Raw genomic sequence first — 18,404 nt, forward strand, 5'->3', positions numbered from 1 at the left:
AGAGCCAGCTTTTACACTCTCTTCTTTCACCCTCATCAAGAAGCTTCTTAATTCTTCTTTACTTTCTGCCATCAGACTGGTATTTCTACATATCTGAGTTTGTTAATATTTCTTGGCAACTTTAATTTTGGGCTTTTAATTTGTCCAGCCTGGCATTTTGTGTGACATACCCTGCATATAAGTGAAATGATTAAGGTTAAACCAATCAGTTGTTACATGTTTGGTTCTTGACCCTTATACAAGTTCCTCAGGAGACAAGTAAGATGATATGGTGTTCCCATCTCTTTGAGAACTTGCCACATTTTTGTTGTGATCCACAAAGTCACAGACTTTAATATAGTCAATGAAGCAGAAGTAGATGTTTTTTCTGAAATTCCTTTTCTCCATAATCCAGTGAAGGCTGGCAATTTGGTCTCTAGTTCCTCTACCTTTCTGAAAACCAGCCTGCTCTTCTAGTAATTCTTAGTTCATATGTTGCTGAAGTCTAGTTTGCATAATCCTAAGCATAACCTTGCTGGCATGTGAAATGAGTACAGTTGTTCAGTATTGAACATTCTTTGGCATTGCCCTTTTTTAGCGTTGGAATGTAGAATGATCTTTTCCAATCTGGTGGCCACTGTTGAGTTTTCCAAATTTACTGGCATATTGAGTGAAGCACTTTAACAGCATCATCTTTAAGGAATTTAAATAACTCATCTGGACTTCTCTCACCTCCATTAGCCATATTGTTAGCAATGCTTCCTAAGGTCCACTTGACTTTATTCTCCAGGGTGTCCGGCTCTAGATCAGTAGCCACACCATTGTGGTTATACGGGATGTTAATATCTTTTTTATTGTTTTGTATATTCTTGCCACCTCTTCTTAATCTCTTCTACTTCTGTTAAATCCTTACCATTTTTTCTCTTTTATCATGCCCATTTTTGTATGAAATATTCCCTCAATAGCTCTAATTTTCTTGCAGAGATCTCTTGTCTTTCCCATTATGTTATTTTCTTCTATCTCTACATTGCTTGTTCAAGAAAACTTTCTTATCTCTCCTTGCTATTCTCTGGAATTCTGCATTCAGTTGGGAATATCTTTCACCTTCTCCTTTCCCTTTTGCTTTCCTCCTTGCATCCGCTGTTTATAAAGCCTCATCAAACAGCCATTTTTCTTGTTGCTCTTCTTTTTTTTGGATAGTTTTTGTTGCCTCCTGTACAATATTGTGAACCTTTGTCCACAGTTCTTCATGCGTTCTATCTGTTAGATCTAATCTCTTAAATCTATTCATCATCTCTACTTCATATTCATAAAGGATGTTATTTAGGCCATACCAACAAGGCTGATGGATTTCCCTACTTTCTTCTATTTGAATTTTGCAATAAGAAACTCATGATCTGTCTGAGCCACAGTCAACTCCAGGTCTTGTTTCAACTGGTATATAGAGCTTCTTCACTTTGGTTGCAAAATAGATAATCAGTCTGATTTAGATGTTGACCCTCTGGTGATGTCCCTGTGTAGAGCTGCTTTCTGGGTTGTTGAAAAAGGGTGTTTCCTATGACCAGCAAGTTATCTTGACAAAACTATTAGTCTCTGCCCTGCTTCATTTTGTATTGCAAAGCCTGTTATTCCAATTATTTTTTGATTTCCTACTTTAGCATTTCAGTACCTATGATGAATGTGACATCTTTTTTTTTTTGGTGTTATTTCTATAATATGTTGTAGTTCTTATATAAAATTGAACAACTTTAGCCTCTTTAGCATCAGTGCTTGGCTCGTTGACTTGTATCATGGTGACGTTATTTGTGTCAACTTCTTTTCAGTTTGCTTTTACTTTTGTGACTCAGCTTGTCATCATTGTGCATTTTTTAGAGTGAATTATAATTTAAAATGGATGAAACGTTCAAAGGTCTTCATAAACTGGCCCCTTCTGCCTTTCCAGTCTTCTTACACCTTGGTTGTTGTGTTGTTGTCCTTCATTCTCCAAGAGGACCAAAATATCATCACTATGCTAGAGTCAAGTTACGGTGTCTGACTGTGGTTGACCAGACCACCACGAGCTCAGAATGTTCTGCCACAGGTCAGGCACAAATAGCCCATGTGAACATTTTCTTACATCTTACTTCCCCCGTGTACTCAGGGATCAGGTGAGATTGGCCTCCTTCCTGTTCCTCACATGAGACATTCCATTTCCCAGGTTGAGCATTTTCACTGGCTGTCTTTCATGCCTGAAATTCTCTCTTTCTAATCTCCATATTCCAGCTTCCCTGACTTCCTTCAAGTCCCAGGTAAAATCCAACCTTAATACTATCGTTCCCTTTGTTGATTGTCACTAGTCTTAAAAGAGAGGCAGCAAGATAGCGCAGTGGATGGAGTGCTTGGATCTGGAGTCGGTAAGACTTGAGTTCAAATCCAGCCTCAAACACCAGCTTTGTTACCTTGGGCAAGTAACTTAACTTTCAGTTTCTGTATCTGAAAAATGGGGATAATCATGTACCTACCTCCCAAGGTGGTTATGAAGATAAAAATGAGAAAATATTTTTCAAGTACTTTGTAACCTTTAAAACTTAAATAAATGCTGGCTATGATGATTATTGTTGTTAATTATTATTATTAATCCCAGCTATATCTTGTTTGTATATAGTTCTTGACATGTCGTCTTACCCATTAGTCTACAAGCTCCTTAAGGATAGGGATGGTCTTTTGCCTTTCTTTGTATTCCTAAAGCTTAATACAATATCTGAACTAAATTAGGCACTTAAATGTTTGTTGACTGACAGACTGGTTGAAGCCCTTTTAGCTATTGCCAGATATTTTAGATAAATGTGTAAAAGAATATAGGAAAATCTGTTAATTTGCAAACAGAACATGAAAGAACTTTTGGTAATGCTTATCAGTAATGGTAGCAAGGAATATATCCTCAAATTTTATCTTTCTTTGTTAACCAAAATTATATCTATTATAGTTCTTGTAAGGAACAGCTAATGGGAGTGAATATTGCCACCCTTCTGTTCATGAAATTTTATAGGACCAAGATAGAGTATACATTTTGAAAAGATTTTCATGTTTTTGATTTTCTAGAACAAGTTGTGTATAGTCATCAGTTAATGAATATGGTTGGTGAGAATTTGACCAGTGTCAGCCTGTTTAAAGAGCACTGTGAAAATCTGCTGTGTGACCTGATACATTTATCAGTCAGCAGGTATGCCAAGGTAATGGTATATGAGTTCCTTTCATTCTTTTGTCCAGGATTGTTTTTTGATTTAGTGTGTATGTATTGCTTTCGTTTACAGGGAGAAACTTAGTGCAAAATATTTAATTTGTCAATATTGCAAATCCCATGATGTTTAAGTACTTCCTGACAGCTGAATGGGAAAAAAAATATATTAAAGACCAAGTGTCCTAGACTCAGAATGAAGCTTAATGCTACTAATTAAAACAAAAAGATCTTCCAGTTCCCAAAAGGCAAGACAGAATGCCAGTCGTCTTGCTAGGGAGTTAACTGGACAGTTATATGAAAGGTTAAAAGGTAATTTTCCATTGAGTACTTTAGAATAGTCCTTCATCAAGACAACTCTTTTCATGAATGTTAAATGTTTTTCTCTTGGCAGGTGGTAAGATTAGTAGATTGAAAAAAAATCTTCCCTCCGCTTCCCTTCTCTCTTTTTCTCTCTCTCCCCCCTTAACAACCCTTAACTACTTCTCACTCAACTTTCTAGATCTCTGGAGTCTATAAACTGCTGGCCAATAATGACCCTGAACAACAATAAAACCGACATGTTATTTAATGGAAAACCTTAAAGTATCGAAACATCTAGGGTTTTGTGATTGTCACTAATGTTGAAATAAGTGAGTGTAGCCCTGTAATGATGTGTTCCTACACTGCTATCTAGTGATGAGATAAGTGAGAAGCAGTTGAACAAAGATAGCTGACCCGCTTTGAGAGCTTTGGCTTGATTTATAAAAAATCTGGGGTCACAAGAGAGATCATACATTTTACAGTATTACAGAATTTTTTTTATTAATTCAGTAGATCAGTAAAGTTTAATGGCCTTGATTGTTTTCATATTGCAGTCAGTGGTTAAAAAGAACTATGTTCTATTGACTTAATTTCAGGAGATGGAAAGGTCTTGGGTCTCAGATTTATAGATTGCTATCACTTAATTTCAAAGAACAAGATGAGATCATCACAGACCCATTGAGGTATTGAAGGTTGCTTAATATTAAATCTCAGACATACATGTAGATCTAAGCTTTGAACAGATCAGGAATTTATTGCCCTTTCTTACTTAGGTTTTTTTTTATACTTAGGGTCTTTTATGTCTGTGGTTAAGCTTTTACTCAAAGCCTATAAGCATTACCCACATGTGTCCTTTTAAGGGTAATCCACATGAATACATTCATGCTTATAATTGAAATAATTCATGCTGTAATTAAATAGAGAATAGTAATGTAAACCACACAATTAAAATACCTACTATCCATCATGTTAAAAGAACGTCTGACTCCTATTGATTTACAGAAATACAGAGTTATGAATTATTGGAAGTTTAATTATTCTTCCTATAAAAATATACATGTTCATACATACTTCTGCACAAAATGTTGCATAATTTGCAAATCATTGTGTTTTTACAAACTACATATATTTAATATAAAAAGTTTGTCTTTTACTATTAGATAACAAATTTGAATCCTTCCCATCTATCCCATTCTTTTCATTAAAAGTCCTTTTTCATTCTGGTAGGCCAAATAAATAATATTGAGGCAGATTTGATAAAAGCTTGACAGTAATGCACACTTGATCTTTTGGTTATATAATTATTTTTGCTGTGTATTGGAGATTTCTTTTAGAAGATATAAATGGTACATTTTGCTTAAGCCTATTCTATAATGGGGCATGAATTTTAAAAGTTATCAAAGGCAGCATGGTATTGTCAGGGAGCTGGCCTTGGAGACAAAATTCCCTGATTCCCTTTAGCACAGTGCCTGACACATACTAGGCACTTATTAAATGTTTATTAAGTTGAATTGAATTGATTCCAAGTCCTGCCTCTTACTTAAAATGGCTGTGATCCAGGCCAAGTCACTTAACCTCTCAATGCCTCAGGCAACTCAGTAAGACTATAAGCGACTGAGAAGGTACAGAATTGCATTGGTAGGAGTTTCTTTTTCCCAGAGTTCCTTACACCTGTGAAACTATTGTCCTAATCCGTATTCTTTTCCAAGCAAATTTCAGAGTGGAGAGAATAAAATTTCTTTAAAAACAACAGGAGAAAATAAATCCTACTTCTATATTATTGATGGCTTTTCTTTCTATTTCCTTTCTCAGGTTAGGCCCTCTGAAGCTTTAACAAGTCACCACTGTCCCTGCTTGTGCATCAAAGAATTGTGGGTCCTGCTTATTCAACTTCTTGACCATAGAAGTAAAGGGTGTCACACAGAAGTAAGCTATAGTTCATAGAAAAAAAAAAAACTTATGTTGCATTTATTTATATGAACACTTCAAAGCTGATGTAACTTTTGTCGCAACAACTTTTGAGAAAGGAAGTATGTTATTTATTAGCCCCATTTTATAAATGAGGAAATTGAGCTCGCAGAAATTAAATGACTTGGTCAGGTTGTCAGAAGGAAGACTTGAACCCAGCTTTCCTGACTGTAAGTCTAGTGCTGTTTTTCACTACACTACACCATTATCTGCACCATCTTAACAAATGGCCTTAGGGTTGACAACTCTTGGTTATTCAGCATTTTGCTGAGCCAAATTATTGTCTTTTAAATTCTTACTCCCACAATTTATTTGAATGTGTGAGTTAAGCAAATATTTGTTATGTTCATAATACTACAGGAATACAAGTAAAGTGAAGAGAACATGCATGTAAGTGCCTACTGTGTGCCAGTAGAATGTAAGTTTCCTAAGAGCAGGAATTGCTTTTCTTCCCTCCCCCACAGTCACAGTTCCCAACATAGTAAGCACTTACTATATGCTTGTCCAATTGAAATGGAATTGAATTGTCTTCATAGTATGGATTTGTTATTTTATTTGAAGTATTCTTAGAACAGCAGACTCTCATATGCAAGTTTAAGCATAGAAAGACATTTAACATGATGAAAATACTTTATGCTAGGTTTTCAGGAAGTTTTGATTCACTGAATTTTGGTGGTGTTTTTATTTGTAGATATCGTTGCCTAAATCCATTAGCATGCGTGATCAAGAGTAGATTAAATGAATTTAGAGGAAAAGATTTTGTTTGTCGATCTCAATTTTTTATCTCAATTTTTTTCAAATGTACAATTTTGTTTTTGCAGATTTGCTAGCTTTCATTTAAATTATATACAATTATTACATATGCACAAAATTAATATATACTTTAGGTACTTTACTTTAGATGTTAGCTTAATAAATATTGACTTCTGTAATTCTCCTGTTGCTTATATTATAGACTTTTCCTCTGTGAAAGGTAGAATGGAAGGTTGGACAGGGAATTAGCCTCAGAATCAGTAAGTCCTGGATTCAAATCCTGCCTCTGATACATACTGACTGTGTGATCAAAGGCAAGTTACTTAACTTCTCAGTTTGCCAGACAACTCTCTTAAGATTAGAAGTTACAGAGTTGGTGCCAGTCTGCATTGGCCAGAGGAGTTCCCTTTATTAGTGAAATCACAGGTCCAGTCCAGTTTATTTTATATTAAAAGTAATGATCTGAGCTATAATTTTTACAGCATATTATGTGAATTATATATTTAATTACATATTTCCTTTTACTAAGAAACATTTTGCAGGATACTTAGGCAGCTCACCTTATACTACTTATTCATGGTGATCGTAAGCAAGGGAAACTGAATGAAGATAGTTGCTGCTTATAAGCACCACCTTCTTTTTCAGAGGAAGAAGTAGAGACATTTTACTAGGAATTTGGATAGCATACTCTTCCCTCATTCAACCATATACCTAGAAATACAGAGACTTTAGTGTGATGACGGAAGATGATGAAAAATGTGTTGGAGACCGTGATTTTGGGTGAAGAAAGAAAAAAGGTCCAAAGTTTTTATATGACATCCAAACATCATACTATGACCTATGATCTCTTAGGAAAACAATCAGAAGAAGCTGTACATGCCCTGAACAGCATCACAAAAGAAGAAATTGATAGAACAACATGTGTAGGAGTCATTCCAGCATCAGCTTCCTAAGTATAGTCAGAACATCCACTGGTTAGAACTGAGGTTAAATTTAAGAAAGAATAAAAAATAAATACAAAGATGATATTACTTGCAGTTACCTGTGCTTGCAATTATAACAGCTTTAGCCATTTTTATTTCATAAAAAGAAGCTGTTGGTTTCAAAAAGTGGAAAGTGGATAAAAGCCTACAAATTGACTTTGATTAATGCTGTTTCTTAGTGAAACTTAAATATAAAAATAATTTCCATAACTAGGAGTCTTAGAAACCACCTGAGTTAATGAACACTTGATATGACAAAGAGGGAATGGCACTTGAGCTACTTGACCAAATATATACAAAGGAAATCTGTGCTGGAGGTAACACAATTTTAAAGGTACTGAGGGATTCATTTTCATATTTGTAAGAGCATGCAGTTCCCAAAGAATGGAAAATATCCCACCCACCCCCCCACCCCCAGAAACCAAAAAACCCTCCAACAAAGAATTGTGAAGAAAACAAACAAAAGTCAACAGAACTCATCAATACATTAGCCACTTCCCAAATGAGTTTTCTCTATCTGTGGTGTTTTCCTTCTGCAGAGAAGAGAGGGAGGTGCCATATCTTACCTCTTCATTGGGGCCAGACTTTGTCATTATTATTTCATGGCATTAAGTCTGAATTTTTATATTGCTGTCATCATTGTTTTTATGATTCTGCTCACTTCTCTTTTCTTATCCATTCATGTAAGTCTCCTGATGCTTTTTTATTTTTCATATTCATCACCATCATTTCTTGTAACACAAAATTCTATTGTATTCATGTATCGCAAAAAAAAAATGGAAAATACTCCAAATGCATTATTACCAAAAAAGAAATTGACTAAGACTCACAGAGTCTTAGAATCAGAAGAGACCTCAGAGGCTGCCTGATTCATCGGTCACTACTAACCCATATGACTACTTCTCATCCCTATAAAATCTTTGTGACAATAGCCTATGAAAATATTGAGGGTCTCTGATGAAAATATGGTAAGATAACCAGGCAGGCTCTTGTAGTTCTCTCTATGAGAGAATCTCTATAATCTTGTAGTAGTCTGAGAGGTATAGAAATTAGAAGATTTTGTTTTTATTGATTACTTTTTGATTATAAAAAAGCATTGGACCTGATAGAGCACAATGCAGCCTGCAAGAGTCTTCAACAAAGTTTCTCCTGTGATTATGTTATAATCAGAAGTCCTTGATAGAGGCAACTACAGAGATAAGTTTGTGTTTAGTTATCCTTTAATTATCAGGTGAAACATAAAACAGGAAGACTGTGTTGTCCACTTTTATGGAAGAGGTTCTGCACAGAGTCCAAAAGGAAGAGGAATTCCTTATAGATGGTGAGTCACTTCACATGTCCCTTTTGATTGTTCTGAGACCCAGAATACTCTGGCATCTCCTCAGTGAAATCTATAACCACACAAAAAGAGAATGGCATAGGAGAAAGCAAGTAGATAAACAATGCATACAAGGAAATGAAAGAAGGAAAAAGCGTACTGTAAGCATCTATTACATGCTGCGTACTGTGCCATATCCAGTTATTTACATGCATTTGGATGAATTAGTTCATTAGTACTACTGAATTAGTTCATTAGTACATTTACCTTGGAGAGGCACTGCAGATGAAGGACAAACTGAGCTCAGAATTTAATAGGAGGAATACAATGGGCTGTCCCCCACTTTTGAGAGTGTGGCAACTTTAGTGATCTCATGAATGAGATCCTCTTATTCTCCTGATGATATTATATGCTTGTGAATCTTGGAGTTTTGTGATCTCAGAAGCCCCATCATTGTAGATAACCCAAAGGACAGTAGAAAGAAACAAGATATTCGTAGTCAGTGCTATGAAATACATTACCAAACGATATATGACCAGAATAAGGAGGTGAGCTGACAATGTATTGAGTGCAAGGGATAACAGATGGGTAGGTAGCCAAAGGGTTGTATTGGAATCATTGAAATTTTAAAAAACTCCAGAGCAAGGCCTCAAGCATTTTTAGTAGATACTCTGAGAGATTTATACAATATGTACAAGAAGCCCACAAGATAAGAAGGGATAGATGAGTTTCATCTATCATGGTGTAGGTTAGTACCCAAATCTATGAATTCCTGGGTCCCCTGAGGTATTGAGGCCTATTGATGGCAAATGAATATTCTACTCTGTTGCAGTCTCAAAATAGGGACTTTTTTATTAATAAATTTTAATTCTCTGTCATAATAATTCATGGTGGTATTACAAAGTGTCACAAATAGTCAGTGGCATGTGATGGAAAAAGCACTGGTCTTTGGAGTCAAAAGATCTGAATTCAAGTCCTGGCTTCAACATTTACTAGATATTTGACCCTGAGCAAATTTCGTGTATCTTCAGTTTCCTCATCTGTAGAATGTGGGTAACAGCATTTGTATTAACTAACATTGAGGATTGTTCTGAGAAAACCTCTGCAGAAATGGGCAATGAATAAATGAATGAAAGAATAATAATAATGATAATGACTAACAGTAATAATCTTTTTTCTTTTTTCAGTAACCAGCATTCATTGAATTTTAATTACAGTGTTTACCTGTTTGCCATGTCTGTTTTTACAGAGTATTTGTGTTTTTAACATATTTTTTATTTAAGAATCTCATATACATTTTCATTAGATTTGGGTTCATTGAATCAATGGGCAAGTAAATGATTATTTGCAAATAAATTTCAACATTTGGGTATCTTTAGATAATGGTGCATACAGTATCTTGTTGTCCATCTTCCCAGCTGCAATTGTAGTGTCTTTCTTTTTTTAGATTTGATTTTAACATTCAGTTTTCATTCTGTATTTTGGATGTGAGCAAAATACAGCATGTTAGCCTATGTAATTCCTGTGCTTGCAGCCTTTTCTTCAGTGGGGGCTAGAATTTACTTGCTTTTAAATAATGAAAACCTGTGATAATTTCAGGGCTTTTCAAAGCTACTGAATAATGAGTGGTTTGATTCATATTTTTATGACAATTTTATTATAAAACTTAAAATACATGATCCTAGAAGAATGTTTTAATTTAATTGCATTTGAATCACTTCTGTTTCTATAGCCCTTTTGGAGATGGATGAATAAACTACTAAAGAATCTTTTTAAGAAGCCAAATGATACAGAACGGCCTTCTATTCCTGTTGTCCCCTCCAAGGATCCATTGGGCTTTAGTTGGTGGATTATTACTCACCTAGCATCATTTTACCAATTTGACCGTAATGGAGTGCTAGATGAAAAGGTAATATCTTAATTTCTCTTGCTTTTATCTTGAAGTAGTGGGTTTTTACTGTAAAGTGGATGTTCTCCCTTTTCCCACCTCCTTTCATTGTGATTGTGATTGAATATTTTACTCGTTATTTTATGTTCATTTGTGGTTATCACAGAGGACATAGGGCTGTGCTCATTTGTGGTAATCACAGAGGACATAGGGCTATGTTCATTTGTGGTAATCATATAGGGCTTCGTCTGCTTGAGGGCAAGGATTAGTTCATTTTTTGTCTTTGTATATACAGTGCCTGACACATAGTGGATACTTAATAAATGCTTACTGATTGATTCTAAAGGGCAAAGATATCCATAAGTTTGAAGATTGTTCCTTTAGATCATAAAAAGTGCTCTAGTTAAAAATGTGAATATCTCAGTAAGGGAAAGCTTAATGTTTTTGAATACTGCTACTTGGTAAAATAATTAAAGTCAAGGATATGGCCCAAGTACTGTGAGAGCCTCTTTACCTAATATAAAACTGTAAAGAGTCTTGGACTGGAAGTTAAGTAATTTATTGGGGGCTCTTGTTCTAGGCTTGCCAACCATCTTCGATGTGACTATAGGAAAATCAACTAATCTGTCTGGACTTTAGTCTTCTAGTATGCAAAGTGAAGGAATTGGACTAGATAGTCACTGAGGACTCTTCAGTCTTTAACGTACTGTTTTGGTAATGTCAGTACTGCTGTTGTAGCCACTTGGTAGTGTCAAGCACTTACAGTGCCTTGAAGGCACTGGCTTTCTCTGGACCATAGGAGAAAGGGATTGTTTTAAGAACAACTTTTAGCAAATAAGTCATTTTGACTATTATAAATACCCAATTAACCACAGAGGACATATGAAGGAAGGGGACAAGGAGTTCCGTATTGCTGAGGCACAAGGTTGAGACCTCTAATCCTTGAAGTCCGAAATCATAGCACCATGCTTATCAGAATATTGAGATGGCTGCCAAGGTCCTAGTCCCAACCTTGGTCAGCAATTTATGGATGTAGTAGGATGGGGAAGACCTTTTCATTGAACCTCAAGGTCACCCAGCCAAGCTGTTTCTTTCTTCCTGAATCAATCACTGCTCATTGGGATAGCAATTCAGCTGTCTGGTTGATTGATCCCCATTGTTGTGAGCACTGGTCCATGAGCTGAAAGAAGGGGATACAGGGATCCCTGCAACTGAAACACATAGTTCAGTGACCTAACTCTTGCCTACTCTAGGATGGATGAAAGGTAGCAGTGAGACTGCTTTTCCTTTCCTGTCAGTGGACATACAACTGTCAGGCTACTTAGTCCCACCTCTTGGTCAGTGGCTAACGGACCAAAGGTATGTACCTGTGACTCTGACTTTGCCTGTTGCCCACCTAACTGGTCAGTTTGGATCCTGGCAAGAAGGGATGACTTTTAAGAGTGACTGCAGGAGGCTTTCTTAGAGACACATTGACTGGCATTTCACTAACACTGGCAGTCAGTGGGTAGGCGGCAGTGATTCTAGAGCTAGTCTGCATAGTAACAGCGAAACCTGTTTGAAGATAAGGGAGAGGAAGAAGGGCAGACTTCAGGGGAGACCCATATAAGGGTTGAGGAATGAGGGGGATCTCAGAGCATTAGCCAGGAGTGGGAGACAATCAAGCATTCCTGGGATTGTCAGTGATTATTCCACCAACTGCTGATTTCGTTGTGGATTTTATGAGGTTTTTATGGGTCCCTACACCTCAAAGTGAGGAGGGGATGAAGGGCTGCCCAGTGTCCCAGCTTTGTGGCTATCTTGGCAGTGCTAACACTATGACCAGGATGGTAGCCTATCAGATTGCACTGTCAGGGGAAGGCAGAGCATGGGAGTTTTATTGAAACAGCTAGTATGTTACCTTAGCAATTTAACTGCATCATAAGCTGGAGTTACAAGTTAGGCCCCAAGAAGTGAGATAAGGTTTAGGGAACATTAGAAATTTACTCAGTTTAAGAAATCAAAGGGTCATATAAAGAAACATTTTCACTATACATATGTTACTTTTAAGATCCTCTGATTTGATTGTGTGTGTGTGCGTGTGTGCATGTGTATATGTGTATGTGTATGTGTGTGTGGTGGTCATTACAAGTGTTCTTTAATAGAAAAACCATAAATATATTGTAAACTTATAAATGGACTATTGTCTTGAGATTCCCTTGAAAATAAGAGGTATGGAATTTTTAAGCAATATTTTGATGTCTTTTATGATTAAAAGATCCAAAGAAAAATGTTTAGTGTGTTGACCAAGGCCTCTTGAGAGGATTTATAGAACGATATGAACAAGAATCTCATAAGATGAGACAGTATCAGCTAAGTGGCACAGTAAATAGAGCACAGGATTTGGAGTTAAGATGATATGAATTCAAACCCTGCCTTAGACACTTCCTAGTTGTCTGACCCTGGGCAAGTCATTTAACCTCTTAGAGCCTCAATTTTCTCATCTCTAAAATGGGAATAAATAATAGAACCTGCCTCAAGGGGTTGTTGGGAGACTCAAATAAATTAAAGAGCTTTGCAAACCTTAAAGCTCTATATAAATGCGTTATTATTATTATTATCGCTGTTGTTATTTTTACACCTACATCATTGAGACCACAGAATTTTTAAAGTAGATCCATGTCTAATATTTTAAATTGAGTTGTTATGTCTTAAAAACGTGTATTCCTTCCTAATTTTGTCAGTCAGCTGTGTACAAAGGTACATACAGTAAAATTTTTTATCTGTGTTCATTCTGTTTGTGCCTCCTCTACTTATTTAGCTGTCTATAAATTCTGTAAAGAAAAACTGTTATTTCATATGCTCAACACCATAAAAGAGCTAGATGTCAGGAATCCTGAAGCCAGGCACTTAACTGCTTTTCAAAACCAGCTCTGACCCTTCTGGAACATTCCTCAAAAGCTTTGTTTAGTGTCATTAACAGACTTTTCTTCCATGTGAGTAGGTGAGGCAGTGGCAACAGGAAGGGTTATCCTTTGACTGAGAGTCAGTTTAAGATTTTCCATTCCCACGTTTTGGAGCTATATAAGCTAAAAGTGTCTTTAAGCAGTCATCTCCTTCTTCCTTTGTCACTAAGTACGATTATTCTGACCTTGATTCCTTTAAAATAAATAGCCATCCTGTTTTTCTTAAAGAACTCCTAAAAAGGACCTCTTACCTTAAATTGCTTTTAGTTCAACAAACATTTATTAAGCACTTAACTCTCTTTAAGGATTGTCCAAGTATAACAGTCCATTGTTTGGTGCCATCCAGTCAGAGTTAAAGGATATTTTTTTTTCTTTCTGCTAGCAGTTAATAACCTATTTTCTGGGGCTACACTGTAGGCAGTTTTTCTTCAGGTTTGTAGCAATGTGTCTGCTGTGTTAAAGTATAGTACCAAATTAAAAAGAAAACAAAAACAAATTAAAAGATTTTTAAAAGACATATTCCATCCCCTCAAATAGTGGTCTAGTAGTAGCCATCTTCAGTTTCTAATACCGTATGAATCCTGTGGCAACCTTTCTATCCTCAGAGTTCTTTGAAAGGTCACTAGCACCCCTCATTTACATTTGGTAATTGTTTGGTACTCTAGGATTTAGTTTTTCTGGGCCTGGTGACTTGAACTCAGCTAGACTGTAAGCTTCTTAAGGGCTTCCCTTTGAACTCAGCTAGACTGTAAGCTTCTTAAGGGCTTCCCTTTGTTTTTGTATTCCCAGCTCCTAGCATAGTGCCTGGCACATAGCTTATTAATTGCTTATTGGTTAATTGAGAGCAATTAGATGTGGCCTAGCTGTCCATTAACTTGTGCTGGATTTAGAACACCTTTATTTATTAAGCAGACAAAGACACAAGGAAAGAAAGTGAAATCCAATTATTTAATGACATCTCCTTTCAATTTGCCTCTGTTCCCCAGAACCTCCTCTCTACTTCTCTGGCCCCACTTGTGGGGCGAAGCTTGATTAATTTGGTAGTCCAGGACAGAGACACAAGATGAATCTAATTATTTAATGGTATCTCTCGATCTTGCCTCTTCCATCACCATCATCCCTCCCCTTTTTGATACTGCTCCACAGTAGTATCCTATTTACTTAGATTTTAAATTCCCTAGTGAGTCTTATTTTTATAAATCCATATTGACCTGTTAGTCATTGCTTCTTTTCTTTGTAAGTGCTCACAGACCATCTCTAGAAATTTATTTCTAGAATGTTATGAGGAATTGATATCAAGCTCATTGAGGTAGATTATTCCTCTATTTATCTCTCTATCTCTTCATTTGTCAATTGTCTAGACCTGCCATTCCTTTGGTGAAGGTATCTCCTAGTGAGGAAACGCAAATCCTTCTACCATTCAGATCAATACTTCTGCAATGTATAGACTTAGACAGTTGCTTGAGATAAGTATGTGACATAGTCAGAACTCAAATCCAGGGCCTTCTGACTCTGAGTAGCTCTATCACAGTGATGTGCTGCTGCCTCTTACCTTTTTTCGCCACATCCCCCTCTCCCTCCATTTGGGAAAATCAGCATACTTGCCCACTTCTGGGCCTGCATATTCTCCAACACTCCTGAAAGATACAGTAGAAGTTCAGGATTTGCTTCTCCGATTCTTTAAGTATATTAAAATGTAGTTGGGGCAATTGCCTTTACATGACTAAGAACATTTTGGCAAATGAGATTATATATATGAAGTACTTTATAAACCTTAAAGCATTATATAAATGTTAGCTATCTTTATTATCCTCAGCCACTTAGTCAGTAAGCATTTATTAAGCACTTACTACATGCCAAGCACATAAGTAAATACTGAGGATGTAAATAAAGTTCCTGCCTTCAAGGAACTCACATTCTAATGGAGGAGACAACATGTTAGGTACATATAAGATATATTACAGAGCAAATGAAAGTAATCAGAAAGGGGAAAGTAAAAGCAGGTAGAGGACCCAGAAGGGCCTCGTGTGGAAGGTGGAATTTGGGAGGTGGAGGTGAAGGGGCAAAAGCATTCCAGGTATGGGCACAGCCCACAGTTGAGAGATGGAGCATGTTAAGCAAGCAACAGAAGGAAGGCTTGTGGGGACAAGTTATCTTATATTCTGATTCTCAGCTAACAATTTTTTGTTCTATTTTTCTAGTCTGAAGATTATTCTCCTTGGTAGAGAATATAGAAGCAAGAGAGGGGCTAAAGCAAATTTTACTTATCTCTATTATTACTGGTAATTTTCCCATCAACTCCAATCCCCTTCATCCCTTGATCTTCATTGCTTCCAGCATAAATGGGAAAAAAGACACTTTTTCTAATGACTTGTGAACTTATTGAAAACCTCAGCTCTTCTGGTCTTTAACTTTCTTTCTGACCTTGTTCTTATCTGATCATGAGATTTAAAGCTGGAAGGACTTTTAAGGCATCATGTAATTCACAGGTTCTTAACCATTTTTATTTGTGATGGACCTTTTTGGCAGGCTGGTGAAGCCTGTAGCCTCCTCAGAATAATATTTTTAAATGCATAAAATAAAATACACCCAAGGAAGCCAGTCACAATGAAGTAGTTTATCTATCTAGTCTGCCTGTCTGTCTTTTTAAAAATCAAGTTCACAGAATCCAGGTTATTACAATTCAACCTTCCCTCATTTTACAGATAAGTATATTGAGTCTCAGGTAAATGAAGTGATTTGCCCAAAATCACACAGATAGTAAATGACAAGTAAGTAACAGAACTAGGAGTTAAGTCCATGTTCTCCAACTCCAAATCTTGCAGTTCTTTCTGAACTTACTCTTTTTTTGTACATCTTCCATGATCTGCCTCCCACCGAGCTGAGATTGCTGTGCAAGACTGTTTCTGTATCATTTTATGAGATCTTAAGTGACTCCCTGAATAAATAGAGAAGTCAATTAACTAGAATTTAACAATTATAATAATAACTAGAACTTATAAAGCACTTTAAAGTTTGCAAAGTGCTTTACAAATATCTTATTTGATTATCATGCCAGCTCCCTTGGAGATAGATGCTGTAATTATCCCTGTTTTATAGATGAAGAAACCGAAGCAGATGGAGGTTAAGCGATTTGCCCAGTGTCTAAGGCTGAATTTAGTGACAGGTCTTCCTGACTCCAGCCCTACCATTCTATCTACTTTACTATCTACCTACTTTTAATTAATTGTGTACAGTGCACAAAGCCCTCAGATCATGATGATGATGATGATAGTAGCTAGCATTAAATATAGCTTTTAGGTTTGACAAGCACTTTAAAAAAATTATCTCATTCTATCCTTACAACAACCCTGGGAGATAGGTGCTATTATTAATATTGCCATTTTTACAGATGAGGAAACTGAGACACAGAGAGAGAGATTAACAGTTTCCCAGGATCACATAGCTAGTGAATGTGTGAGGCCTGATTTAAACTCAGGTGTTCCTGACTCTAGATCTAGTGCTTAATCCATTACACCTAGATGCCCAACACATAGAGGAAATAGTCTTCTGATGCACTGTTTGAAGAAATAGTAACTTTTAAGTCCCAAGGGTACCAATTATTTAGTTAGCTGTTAAATAATGAATAGTGCCTCCAGATGTGGAGAGTTTGGGGGGAATGATAGTCTATTTTTATCATCACTATTAATACTATTAATATTATGACTAATTCAGTTTGATTCAACAAGTGCTAGGCACTAATCTTTTATGGTCCTGAATTTGCTCTTTGTATTTTGTAGGGAAACTTAGTGAGGATCCCTTTTCTTTTTTTTTTTTTTTAAACAATTAATGACATTTTAGTATTTATCCAAGTATAAAATCTTTTCCTCAGTTTTTTTCTTAAAATTATCAAAGTTTTTTTTTCTATATCTTCATTTGAAAAATTCCTACCTTTGTTATGTGAAAAGTATTTGTGTCTTAACTGCACTGTTTTTAAATTTATTTTTCTGTGGAATTATTTTCCTACCTTATTTTTCTCTTTACCTTCTTCACCATGTTTTTCCCTTTTTGTGTCCAGAGTTCTGAATTAGTTCTAAAGATTCCCTTACCTTTAGTTTCATTACTATCATTATCACTATTGTTAATGTTAAAACAGTAATTATCATTAATAGATATTATTATTATTCTACCTTTTATTTGTTTAGTACTTTCAACTTTTCCAGAATGTTTTCACATGAGTTACCACTCTTCCTCTCTTAGTAGTCCTTTGAAATAAAACAGATTTTTTTCTGACATTTGACAGATGAATAAAATGAATCAGAGAAAAAGAAGACAGCGTAGTATCTTGGAGAGTACATGGGATTTGAACTAGGAGAAGCTGGGTCCAAATTCTCAGTATATCTCTGCCACTAATTTCTTATAGAACTTTGGGAAAGTCATTTGATTTCTGTCTGGACCTCATTTTATTCATCTGTAAAATGAGGGAGATTGGACTCAATGACCTCTTGGGTATTTTTTCCCCAGTTCTAAATCTACGATCTTCTGATTCTTTGAAAAGTTAAGAGGGGCAGGGGGGGAGCAATATTGCTTAATGCCTTTGAATCTTAATATTAGGTTAACAACTTTAGAAATCAGACAGAATATAACAGAATTTCTTCTTTTGTATTTAGTTGAAGCAAACATATCTTAGTCCATTCTTTCAAAGAGATTAGCTTAGGTCTTGGTGATAATTGGCTCATTTTGTTATCAGTATCTTGAAATTCTTCAGATTCCATTTTTTATGGATTTAACACATCCAAGTATAAAAAGGAAATGATTATGCAGTAAACATTCTTTATTCTACTAAACAGTAATCTGGTGGAAGGAGGATGATATGAAGTAATAATGGTTATTCATATATTCTTCAGGGGAAAAAAATGCCTCTAGTCTTGTTTCATCCATGGAGGTGTTTCAATTTTTTAATGTGGACTGGTTTGCCCTAGAGGTTAATGTGAAATCTTTACATTCTAAATAGGTTTTCAGCTGTGGTTAGTTATTTTTTATTTTACAAGTTCCTATAACTTGAATGTAT

At 35.9% G+C, this 18,404-nt stretch overlaps 1 protein-coding gene across 1 annotated transcript in view; it reads left to right on the forward strand.

Moving 5' to 3' along the window:
• The window catches only part of MMS22L (MMS22 like, DNA repair protein), a 166,168-nt gene that overhangs the window by 32,367 nt on the left and 115,397 nt on the right, over positions 1-18,404 (forward strand). The window contains exons 8-10 of the mRNA XM_036767929.1: positions 3,061-3,191; positions 5,312-5,425; positions 10,254-10,430. Coding sequence (XP_036623824.1) covers positions 3,061-3,191; positions 5,312-5,425; positions 10,254-10,430 — 422 coding nt within the window. The remainder of the gene's footprint in view (positions 1-3,060; positions 3,192-5,311; positions 5,426-10,253; positions 10,431-18,404) is intronic.

This window comes from Trichosurus vulpecula, chromosome 7, assembly GCF_011100635.1.
Source record: "Trichosurus vulpecula isolate mTriVul1 chromosome 7, mTriVul1.pri, whole genome shotgun sequence".
Classification (NCBI taxonomy): domain Eukaryota; kingdom Metazoa; phylum Chordata; class Mammalia; order Diprotodontia; family Phalangeridae; genus Trichosurus; species Trichosurus vulpecula.